Here is a 12,399-nt window from a genome sequence, read left to right as displayed (position 1 = left end):
GCTGCCGTGGAAAAGGGGCGGGGGAAAATCCCTATTCCGGATGAAGGGGTTCTCTATTTCATTCATATCTCTATGGGGCGGTTAGGAAGTACAAACCGGCTCTCCCATTGGCTGCCGTGAAAAAGGGGCGGGGAAATACCGACGTGCGGTTCCCGAGACTCTATGGTTTCTCTGGACTCTATGGCTCCGCGCAGTGGCCGACGGGATAGCGGAGTCCTCCAAGCGCCTCTTCTTGGCTGCAATGGCGGCTCAATGGCTTCCCTTCCTGCTGCTGCTCCTCTGCTGCTCCTCTCCTCGCCCCTCCGCCGCCGTTTACGAGGACCAAGTGGGCAAGTTCGACTGGTGAGGGGCCCAAAGGCCTGGGGGGGGGGTCCCCTTGGGCCCAGGTGCACCATGGGACATGTAGTCCAAGGAGCCTCCAAGCCCCTCTTTGGGCAAGCCTCGCCAGACTACAAATCCCAGCGTCCCTGCAGCGCTGGACTGCGTGGCTTCTAGTGCAGATCCTCCCCTAAAGACCCTACAAATCCCAGGATTCCAGGCTGCCTTTTGGAAGTGCATTTTAGTCTTTCAATAGCTGTCTATGTTTTTATAATAATTTAATTAAATTTAATATTATATATAAAATTAAAATATATACAACATATTATTATTATTACAGTATATACAATAATAATAATAATAATAATAGTTACTTATTATTATTATTATGGGCCCTTGGTCTCTCCTGGGGTTTGCTCAAGGCCCATCATATATATATATATATATATATACACACACACACACACACACACACACACACACACACATATATATATATATATTATTAACATATATTATTATTATTATTATTATTATTATTGGCCCTTGGTATCTCATGAATGCTCAAATCCCATTATATACAACACAGTATTAGTATTATTATTATTATTAGTCCCAGGACCCATCCATTGATGCTCAAGTCCCATTAAACACAATGGCATAGCACAACATTGTCCCTGACATCCAAATGGCAAAAGCAAGGTTAAGGAAACTAAACCCATGGCCACGGAAGTGGGGCTGTGGTCCTCCTGGTCCTCGATGCGTCCGACTGACAGGCTCCGAAATGGAAGGGCTTTTGCCTGTGTTCCTTTTAGGAGGCAGCAGTTTGTGGGGAAGCTGAAGTTTGCCTCCTTGGAGTCCTCCCAGGGGTCCAAGAAACTCATTGCAGCCACCGAGAAGAACGTCGTGGCGGCTTTGAACTCCAGGACGGGAGACATCCGTGAGTATCTCTAGCGCAGGAGACCCTTCGGACCTCAGCTGCGTAGGACCCTTTCAATGAGACGCTGCATGATGGACAACCAATATGGTTTCCTTGCAGTATGTGGCATCCTCCAACTGGGCAGAGATGCTTGGTCCATTGGCCTCCATGGGGTGCCCCATCCCCCAAACCAAAGTCCAATGATAAAATAACATCAAACGGTTTTCATATGGCTTTGTTTTAAGTGTGGCGCCATGTGGACAAAGGGACGCCGGAGGGGGCAGTCGACGCGATGCTGGTCCACGGTCAAGGTAAGCAAAGAGGGGGTTTGTTTTGGGTCTTCCCATGCTTCACTTACCAAAAACAGTTCCTTGCTTTTTATCCCTTCGTTCCGTTTTTGCCTGCCTTCCTTTCTTGAGGGGAGGACCTTACAGTTTAAGGGAAGAAATACAGTTAGGAAAAACGAAACGCGGGATTTGCGGCTATTAACATTGTCATGGCTGTCCTTGACCCTCCGTAGACGCCGTCACTGTTTCCAACGGGGGCCGCATCCTGCGTTCCTGGGAGACCAACATTGGAGGCCTGAACTGGGAGATCTCAACGGACGCTGGCAGGTGAGTCGTTTTGGGGGGCAGAGGATGGTAATGCAGAATTTGAATTCGGCCCAAGTGTGTCTCTTAATGCGATAAATCAATATATTCCAGCTTTCAGATGGCCAGTTTGGTGGGAGTGCAGGACGCCGTCAGATATGTGGCGGTGCTGAAGAAAGGCGCGCTCTCCCTCCACTACCTCTCCAACGGACACCAGAAGTGGATGGAGCACTTGCCAGAAAGGTATCTTTCAGTGGTCCCTCCACATTTGCTGGGGTTGGGGGCGAAGGACCGCCGTGAATGTGCAAAAATGCAACTAAAAAACCACTATTCTTTTTACCTAAGTTCCTCCAGTGCAACTCTATGACAAACATCTGCCAGAGGTTGAACATAGAATCATGTTGGAAGACCTGTTTTCTCTAGGTTCTCCCGCACAACTCTATGGTCAACTTGTGGCAGAGTTGCGCCAGAGGACCTAGAGATTCCCAGAGAGCACATATTAACCAAAACCGCAACTAATCAAACCTGCAGAAGTCAAAGCCGCAAACATAGCGAAACCCAAAAGCCTGTGAGTGTGGTTCTACCCTTGTGGTGACAGCCAGCTCTATGGATCAATCCTTGGTTTCCCTCCACAGTGATCTTGTCCAGTATCAGATGGTGTATTCGCATGGGACCGGAGTGGTGCATGTCCTCGGTGTCGCTTCTCGGAGTCACCTGAACGTCATCACCTTCAGCGTGGAGGATGGAGAAATCATGAGACAGGTGCAACAAAGCCTATGGCTTTGAGGGGGACCTCCTTTTCAGCATTGCACTTGTGTCTGGGGTCGAAAGAAGAGAGCCTTTTAGTCCCTTTAAACATTTAAATCTGAGATCTGTTTGGACTGACTTGGGAGTAGGTGACTTTGAAGTGAAAGTAAGGGCCTGAACAGACAGGCCAAAATATAGCTGCTTTGGGTCATTTGGAGGTATGCTGTTTAAATGATGCATGCGTCCTAAGAGTCCGAAAGTCTGAAATCCATGCTTTGGCGCAGCTTCTGGCCTCTTAAGATGTGAGTGTCATTTAAACAGCATTCCTCCAAAGTGACCCAAAGCAGCTTTATTTTGGCCTGTCTGTCTGAGCCCTACGTTATCATAAGACCTATACTGACTCTAAAATGAAATACAGGGTTTTTGGGTTTTAAAAATCACCATCTTAGAAGGTGCTCCCCAGTTAAGGAACCCAATGGGAAAATGTTGTTATCAGAGGCAGAAATAACATGGAAAGGAAACAGATAGGTTCCTTGTTGTTGTGGCTTAAGAAAGCTCTAAGGTAACTCTGTCGCAGGGTTTTCTTAGCGAGTTTTGTTCAGAGGGGCTGAGAGTGTGTGACTTATCCAAGGCCACTTAGTGGTTTTCCACAGCTTCATGGGAATTCGATCCCTGGTCTTCAGACTCATAGTCTCAGACCATGATCCCACCAATCGCTCTGACCTGAAGGCACACACAAACACATTGGTTTTATTGTATGCCACCCTGAATAATCCATGATAGGATGGAATATAAACATTTTAATACACAGTAAATAAAATAGAGCTCTTGTAGCACTTTTGAGACGCACTGAAAGAAAGAAGTTGGCAGCATGCGCTTTCCTAGACTTCAGTCTCCTTCCTCAGGCGCATTAGTCTTAACTCTGTAAAAGCTCATGCTGCCAACCTCTTTCTTTCAGCGAGTCTCAAAGGTGCTACAAGATCTCTCTACAAATAGATTCTGCTGACTAAAATGGCTATGTCTTTGGATAAGTAAAATAACTGATCTCCTGGGTTCTTCCTCACCCCATCCCAGTATTATGGTGAAACTTTGAAGCCGCTGTGAAATTGGATGCAATCTGTCTCCCAGCTGGAACGATTGGAGGGAGGAGTGGTTCAGTGCGTTGGTGGAAAGGGTGAAAGATTTCTCCATGCCTTCCTCTTTTGGCAGGTGAGGGTGGCTGCCCCTTGGCTGAGCAGCCTGAGCCAGGCTTGCAATGTGGTCGGAGAGGCTGTGCTGGTGTGCATCGAAGCCGCCGCTCACACGCTCCATGCCATGGCTCTGGACGCCGAGGAAGAGATGAAGCCCATTCTATTGCAGGTGAGAGATCTTGGAAGGGGCTTTAATTGTATTGAACTGATGGCCCTTGGGGTCCCTTGCAATGAGGCTAACTCAAGCATTGAATCCAGACCTGGCAACTCCCCCATTCAGTTCTAAATCGATCACCTCTACATTTGGAGCTAGACTTGGTTGATTCTGTTCTTTGTTTGCTCTTCCTGCAGCCCTTTGGGTTTGCCGACAGCTTCCAGCCCTATCTCTTGGTGTCGCAACCCAATCCGGCCAGCGCTTCCCGGTCCCAGTTCTTCCTGCGGTTGTCCCCGAGTCACTTTGCCCTACTGCAGTATCACAACGGGTTGCTGAGCCTCCTCCGGGATTTCCCACAGGTTGGTTGTCATGCACCGTCAAGGCTTGTATCCGACTCATGGCCACAGCCCTGTCACTGGTTCTTCTTGCCAAGATTTGCTCAGGAGTTGTTTTGGGGTTTTGCCTCCTTTGGAAAATAGCGGAAGGAGGCTTTGCGTTCTTTTCGGAAACGAGAGAAAAGACTCTTTCTGTGGTGCCATAGCCCACAGCAGTCATTCCCAAACTCTTCTCCTCCTGGTGTTTTGGACTTCAGCTCCCAGAAGCCCCAGGCGGATTGGGCAATGGTCAGGATTTCTGGGATCTGAAGTCCAAAGCATCTCAGTTTCCGGTGCAGTGTTTTCCCTCCCCTTCCCTCCCTCTCTGTCTCTCAACATCTCCATATTGTGCTTCTCAGGCTGGCCTTGTGACTTTTGCAACCACCGGCGAGAAGACTGTAGCTGCAGTCCTCACCTGTAAGGATGAAGCGGTAAGTGCGTCCATGTTCTGCCGGGTGAAATTAACACCCGGACGTTGCTTTGAAAGGTGTCTGGTTTCCTTAGGGTAACATTGGTTTTATCCTTATCAAATTGGATATCTTCTAATGTCACAATCAACCATGGCTTGTGGCTCAATCTGCAAACTGCACAGCAGATAAGCCATGGCTTGCATCCTCATTTCTTACACCTTTCTGTCTGGACCCTTTTCTGAGCTCCTGTTTTAGGACTGTACACAAGCCTCAGTTCCTAGTTTGGAAGTGATGTCAGGCCATGATTTCAACAGCAATAAATGTGGGTTTTGGATGCTAATTTGTGGCTGGTTAACCATCTATGGCCCTTTGAGATGTCATAGGGACAATGTAGCCCTTCCCACACTCCTGGGATTTGCACACCTCTGGTGCATCAACTGTAGTACCTGAGAGCACATATATTTATAAAACAGGTTGACTTTTTAGATGCATAATCTCACATTCTGTCTTGCATTTTTGCAGAAAGCTGGACCAAACGCCTCCCAGTCGGCCAGCTCTGTTGGACAGCCCTCTAAGCAGGTATGGGATTGATCAGATGCTCTTTCCATCACATGGGCACCTTTAGGGTGACAATAAAAGTCTTAAGATAAAAGACGCTGAGCCCTTTGTTTCTACCCCTTTTCCATTTGGATCTCTCCATCGCTGGAATGTGATTCCTGAGGATTACATTAACATGGAGTCTGGCCCTTGGACTGAAAGAGGTTCCTCATTAGAGAGAGAGAGAACCTAAAATACCGATTTGTCAATACTCTCTGGTTACTCTTTCCCTCCTCCAAATGATGCTGCAGGAGTCCTTGACGTGCTTCAACCAGTCCTATGCAGTTAACTTATACTTGGCTGAAACCGGACAGAGGCTGCTGGACACATCCATTGGGTTCACCCTGGAGAAGAGCAGCACCAGGCCAGAGCAGGTAAGGCTTCCTTTCTTCTTTAAGGCCATGCGCTTTCCGTTGGCAAGTCACTCCACTAAACGGAAACATGAAACATTAATCCCTTTCTAGGTGGCCAGATCAATGGCAGTAGGAACATGGAGGAGGCATGGAAGGTTTCTCACATTACAAGCTGGTGATGATGCTCTCCATCTTATCTGCCCATCTCCCATTCTTCTTTTGCAGCTTTACATTCAGGTCTTCTTGAAGAAAGATAATTCTGTGGGCTATCGGGCGCTGGTGCAAACGGGGGACCACATGCTCTTGTTCCTTCAACAGCCAGGTGAGTCTGTGGCTGCGCATCTTGGCTGAAAACCCCATGGCCTTTCCAACTTGGAGCTATTCCTATTAACAGCTGGGTTTGGCAACAGCCGAAAGAAGCAAACCGGGATCCTCAGCAAGAGCCCATGCCTCATAAAACTAAGGATCCCAGGATTCTGGAGGAAGGGGCCATGGCAGTTAAAACATCAAACTGCATTGTTTCTATAGTGTTGAGGTCTCATTATTGGGAGATGGGAGGCATATAAATGTATACAGTAACAAGGAGACTATTCTTAAACGTTCAATGCTGCTTGGTCTGCACTAGAGCAGCTCTTCTTGCCTTTGCTGGGAAGTATGCACACACCAAGCAGATACCTTTCTGATTCCTCTCGATCCGTTGTTCATTGCAGGAAAAGTTCTCTGGAGCCGGGAGGAATCTTTGGCCGAAGTGGTCAGTTTGCAAATGGTGGACTTGCCACTAACTGGAGCCCAGGCTGAGCTGGAAGGCGAATTCGGGAAGAAAGCAGGTAATGGCTGCAGCCTCGAGAGACATGATCCTCAGATGAAATGCGTTCCAAGTTTACAAAGCTCGGTGTTTGAGATGTCAGGGAAGCGCCTGGGATTCCTTGTGACACAAAGTCGTGTGACAATGTGGAGTCAGGGGTGAAAGAACGGGTTGATAACACTTTTGATTTCCCCCACTTTTGATACCCAAAAGAGTAAATCTGGATTGCTTTGTTCTTGTTCTTAAAACGCTGCCTTGGAACCAGCAATTCAAGGTAATTCTGAACGATCGTTGTGTTGTTGTTATTGTCCTCTTTCTCTTTCCTTGCTACTGTTGGCAGTCTTTGGTGGTTCAGAGGCTCATTTGCTTGTCTGTGAGAGGAAGAGAGAAACATCTAGCTGCATTGGGTTTGGGAGCTTTGCCTCTCTATATATATAGCCATGGGGAGTGGGAGGGCACTAAACCCCAAATAAAAACTGTCCCCCGTCATGACATTTTCTTTCAGTCCCTGTATTTCTAGCACTGCAGTAACCTAAACTCTGAGTTGAGCATTTAGAAATCAAGTCTGACATCGATGAAGTGTTCTCTCCAGGCCAGTGGTTCTCAACTTTGGGTCCTCTAGATTTTATGAGACTTCAACTCCCAGAATTCCTGAACAATGAGGATACTGACTGGGACTTCTGGGAATTGAAGTCCTAAACATCTGGAGGCCCAGAGGCCAAGAACCACTGCAAGTCCTCCAACACAATTGCTGTGGTCAACCTCTGGCAGAAGCACTCCATAGAATTGTGTTAGAGGACCTAGAAAATGCCAACAGAGAACACATTTTTCCACGATGCACGTAAATGAACCCGTTATGCGAACCCATGTAATGCATGGCCTTACGGTACTACAGCTTCCTTTTGGTCTTCTTTCCCCAGATGGTTTGCTGGGGATGTTCCTCAAGCGCCTCTCCTCCCAGCTCATCCTCCTCCAAGCCTGGACCGCCCACCTCTGGAAGATGTTCTACGATGCGCGCAAGCCCCGGAGCCAGATCAAAAACGAAGTCAACATCGACAACTTGGCCCGGGACGAGTTTAACTTGCAGAAGATGATTGTGGTGGTCACAGCTTCTGGAAAGGTAAGGAGGATGGTTCAGAAACCTCTACTGAACAAATCAAGAAATGGGGGCCTATCTAAGTTCCCCCCAGGAGGCATGGCCCATTACTAGCTTCTGTGCTGCTAAATCTGTCCTGCGTGACAGCTTTGCATCTCTCTCTCTTTCCCCAGCTCTTTGGTATTGAAAGCAGCTCTGGGACGATCCTTTGGAAGCAGTACCTCCAAGACGTCAAGCCGGGCTCCTCTTTCAAGCTGATGGTCCAGAGGACGACCGCCCACTTTCCCCACCCGCCCCAGTGCACCTTACTGGTCAAGGACAAGGTCGGGGCCTGTGTTTGCAGCCACTTGATGTTTTCGAGCCATTGGTTTGGTTAGGGACGATTGGGGTTTGCAGTTCAACCCGTCGGGAGTCTACCAAGTCAGAGAAGGCTGTTACATGGTTGCATATAGGGGCATTGCAGTATCAGATCCAGTGTGGTGTGGTTTGAGCATTCGATTACAGTCCTGGGAAACCAGGGTTTGATTCTCGCTCAGCTGTGTAAACCCATTGGGTGCCTTTGGCAAGTCACACCAGAATGGGAGGATGCTGGGACTGGTGGTCCAGAAAGGGTTAGTGGATTGTTCGCTGGGCAGCTAGCAAGGTGTCGTTTTCCTGCCTGCGCCTGCCAATTCCTTAATCATTGTCATTGTTTTGTTCCCCAGGAGACTGGCATGAGCTCTCTCTATGTCTTCAACCCCATCTTTGGGAGGTGGAGCCAGGTGGCCCCTCCGGTCCTGAATCGGCCCATCCTCCAGTCCCTCCTGCTGCCCATCATGGACCAAGACTACGCCAAAGTGCTGCTTCTGATTGACGATGAGTACAAGGTGCCACCCCAAGGCTCTCTGGTTTTGGTTTGTGGGAAACCTCTTGGGGGCAAATCTGCCATCTTGAACTGCCATGCCTTTGGTTTTCCTTCAGGTGACCGTGTTCCCGGCGACGAGAAACGTCCTCCGTCAACTGGAAGAAATGGCTCCCTCCATCTCTTTTTATTTAGCTGACTCCGAACAGGGAAAACTGATGGGAAGGAGGCTGAGGAAGGTATTGTCTATCTTTTCTGGACTTGAGTTGGGGTCATCCTCTGCATGTCTCATGGGCACTTTGCTATTCTGGAAGTCATAGCATCAGGCTGGGCAACGTGGATGTGATGTTATTACTGACCCTGGAACTGGAAGCTATGGCAGCCCAAGCCTTTGCCATTTGGGGCTTCATTCACAGCAGATTCACATTTGCATGCAGTGTTGTTGGGCTATACCCTTCCAGAATCCCTTACCAAGGACTGATGGGAGCCGTAGTCCGACAAAACCTGTACGTTGCTCCTCCGGTGCAGAGAATAACTGCTAATTCAGGAACAATCCATGACCCTGTTAGTGCGTTGTGTGTCGGAAGATGGTTTTTGCTAAGCGTCGGCTTGACTTGTTGTTGGCCTGGGTTTCTTGGCTGCATCGCAGGACCTGACGACGGAGGAGAGCTGGGAGATCAGCATCCCCACCGACTTGCAGCGCATTGTGACGGTGAAAGGGAAGAGGGCGAATGAGCATGTCCATTCCCAGGGCCGCGTGATGGGGGACCGCAGCGTATTATACAAGGTGAGGGAGCAGGCGTTTTAAGAGAGGAAGCCAAGCAAATGCCTTAGCAGCTGACTTTTGGCATATGTGGGCCACATGTGTGGCCTATGCTTAAGTGAGTCTCCATTTTAGTTTTGAATAGCCCCGTGCAAATGTTGAATTCAGACCTCTGCAAGATGTCATAAATGATACCTTGCTGGTTCTGGTATCTGTCTTGGAACCTTTGGTCCTTGATGGTGCAGAATTTTGGAGTGAGCTGGAAGGGGAAATCTGTTGGGAAACAGGACCCGCTTATAACTCGTTACCTATCACTCGTTGCAGTCTTTGAACCCAAACCTGCTGGCGGTGGTGACGGAGAGCACAGACACGCACCAGGAGCGCACGTTCATCGGGATCTACTTGATCGACAGCGTCACGGGACGGATCATCCACTCCTCCGTTCAGAAGAAGGCCAAGGGACCCGTGCATATCGTCCATTCGGAGAACTGGGTCGTGGTAAGGCCTGGAGGGCTTGGCTTCTTGCCACCAAGCGGATGGGTTTAATCTTGATTTAAAAGGAATTAAGTATAGCCAGCGACCAAGATGTGAAAAGACCTTCCAAAGGCCTACTTGAATTTTAAAAAACCAAAAGTGTAACATGAGAAAGCAGGCCAACTCCGTCTCCTTTGGGGAGCCGTCCCTGAGAAGGCCCTGTCTCTTTGGACTTGTTCAGCTGTGTCCCAGATAGGGCTCTGCATTTGTGACACATGCGATTCTTAAAACCCAGCAAGACTTTTTCTTAGCTTCTATTCTCTCTCTCTCTAAGCAGTGACCCTCTTTTTATCCTCTGCAGTATCAGTACTGGAACGCCAAGGCCCGCCGCAACGAGTTCACGGTGCTGGAGCTGTATGAAGGCACGGAGCAGTACAACGCCACGGCCTTCAGCTCCCTCGACCGGCCGCTGTTGCCGCAGGTCCTCCAACAGTCTTACATCTTCCCGTCGGCCATCAGCGCCATGGAGGTCACCATCACCGAAAGGGGCATCACCAGCCGGCACTTGCTCAGTTAAGTCAGGAAAGAGAAGAGTAGTTTTCCACCATAGAGAGATGCGTTTTTAAGGCAAGGTGATTCTGGAAGGCTAGGAGGCCACATTAGCGACTTGCAGGGCTGCACCTCCACCAAACATGCATACACACACCATTGGCCCTCATGTGCCATTAGTGCCAAAATGGGGACCATTTTGCCATGTTTTAGCTCTTCTGGGGTTGTTTTATGCCCAGAAATCCTATCCACTGTCACCAAGGATGGTGGAGCATGGCAGTTGCAATCCCAACAACACTAGGAGGTCCGTATTTCAAATACTACACCCACTGACTCTTTTTGCTTTGATCATTTGGCTCAGTGAGGGATTAAAAACCTAGGTATCTTGAACTCTTTTCCAAAACGTTAACTGTTGCGCCGCACTCTTTCTTCTTCCGTACGCAGTTGGGCTCCCATCCGGTGCAATCCTGTCCCTTCCCAAGGCTTTGCTGGACCCTCGACGGCCGGAAATCCCGACGGAGCAAACGAGGTGAGAAAACTTGGATGACCGGAAACCTTAGGGTTTCTGGTCCCAAAGCAGAAGGACATACAGAGCTTCCTGACGCAGAATCAGACTGTCATTATATATATATATATATATATATATATATATAGGAGCATACAAAGAGCCCAGGTCCAGTCTGTCTAGCACAGGGATGGGTAGCCAGAGGAAAAGGAATGGCTTTTTTGTGGCTGGTCAAGTCCAACCATGGCAATGGCTTTTGGGGGAATGGTACTGAACCAACTGCCTTAAATTCTTCCCTTTTGCCTGCCTCTTTCAGGGAGGAAAACCTGATCCCATATTCTCCGGATGTCCAGATTCACGCCGAGAGGTTCATCAACTACAACCAAACCATCTCCCGGATGAGAGGCATCTACACTGCGCCGTCGGGTCTTGAATCCACTTGTCTGGTGAGCGTTTTTTAAACCCATTGCCCTGTGAATGGCGATGAGGGAAACCATCAGACCTGGCCCTCATCCAGCCTACAGGGTGTTATTATCGTTACTGACCCCCGCCGTCTCGCATCTCAGGTTGTCGCGTACGGACTGGACATCTACCAAACCCGCGTCTACCCCTCCAAGCAGTTCGATGTCCTGAAGGACGACTACGACTACGTCCTGATCAGCAGCGTGCTCTTCGGCCTCGTCTTCGCCACCATGATCACCAAGAGGCTGGCGCAGGTCAAGCTCCTCAACCGCGCCTGGCGCTAGTCGGAACAGACCGCAAGAGACGAAACGCCGAAACCCTGTTGAAACCCAGGCTGGTCCGGCAGTTTGGAAACGTCCTTTTCCCCTCGGAAGCGAAGGGTGCTGTGGTTGCAGGAATTGTTTTGTTTGCCTTGTCTCCTGGGAAAGCAGGGAAATTAGAAACTGCGAAGGCAAGCTGCGACATGAGAGTTTGCCTTGTTCTTTTTGTTCATCATGTAAAACGTTCATCGTCGGCGCACCTTCACAACTTCCAAGGAGACGCAGCCTCTGAACCTTCAGCCTGGGTTTCTCTGATCAGCTTTTAGTCGGAAGGGATGTCTATAGATCAATATTTCTCTTTTGTTGCTCATCTTCCCATTTCCCCGAAGTTCTGGGTTCAAGCAAAGAGCTGGAAAAAGATATGGAAATGTGTGAAAACACGTTTTGCGTAGTATGCGCCAGAAGACAAACATTTGATATGAAGAGATGGTGCGACCGACCGAAGCGAGTCCATTTTAAATGGTGTGGAGTGTACCATGGGCTTTGCAGTTACACTTCTTTCCCTTCGGCTAAAGAGAACAAGCAACTCTTCTGCCGCTTTATATTTATTTAGTCTGCACTGAGAGGTTTTTCGATCTAAAATCCCTGCCGCCGTTTTGGATGTTTCTGCAAAAGAAGTCGTTCGTGGATTATTGCTTTTAGATGATATTGACCCGCCTTCATTAAAATGCGACTGTCAAGGTCTCTGGGTGCCATCTTGGCGAAAGGGAATAACAGGAGTCTGCGTTGAGGGAGAAGTGTTTGGGGATCCTCAATGAAATGAATGTGGTCTTTGGCCCTCCGCATTTGGCTCTTGTGTTGGTTTAATTTCTCTGGGGTCGGATGAAGGATCTGAATTGTGAACGCCTTGCCATCCGTTAGCCTTGGTTTTCAATAAGGTTCTCACGCGTCTTCAGTACAAAGGAATAAATATGTCTGTATCTATATGTGTA

General features: G+C 48.7%; 1 protein-coding gene across 1 annotated transcript; it reads left to right on the top strand.

Moving 5' to 3' along the window:
• Nucleotides 1-236: 236 nt before the first annotated feature.
• On the top strand, nt 237-12,250 carry EMC1 (ER membrane protein complex subunit 1). The gene is made up of 23 exons (XM_089534102.1): nt 237-342; nt 1,134-1,258; nt 1,483-1,548; nt 1,758-1,851; nt 1,942-2,070; nt 2,463-2,589; nt 3,784-3,933; nt 4,116-4,277; nt 4,652-4,723; nt 5,225-5,281; nt 5,551-5,673; nt 5,878-5,974; nt 6,363-6,479; nt 7,378-7,577; nt 7,727-7,876; nt 8,258-8,419; nt 8,514-8,633; nt 9,044-9,181; nt 9,482-9,655; nt 9,993-10,203; nt 10,625-10,709; nt 11,002-11,131; nt 11,252-12,250. The coding sequence occupies exons 1-23, from the start codon at nt 242-244 to the stop codon at nt 11,429-11,431; spliced, it is 2,970 nt and encodes a 989-aa protein (XP_089390228.1). The 5' UTR covers nt 237-241; the 3' UTR covers nt 11,432-12,250.
• The last annotated feature ends 149 nt before the right edge of the window (nt 12,251-12,399 follow it).

Source organism: Sceloporus occidentalis, unplaced genomic scaffold (assembly GCF_023333645.1).
Source record: "Sceloporus occidentalis isolate IW3139 unplaced genomic scaffold, rSceOcc1.0.p SCAF_8, whole genome shotgun sequence".
Lineage (NCBI taxonomy): Eukaryota > Metazoa > Chordata > Lepidosauria > Squamata > Phrynosomatidae > Sceloporus > Sceloporus occidentalis.
This window is presented reverse-complemented; position numbering and strand designations above follow the sequence as displayed.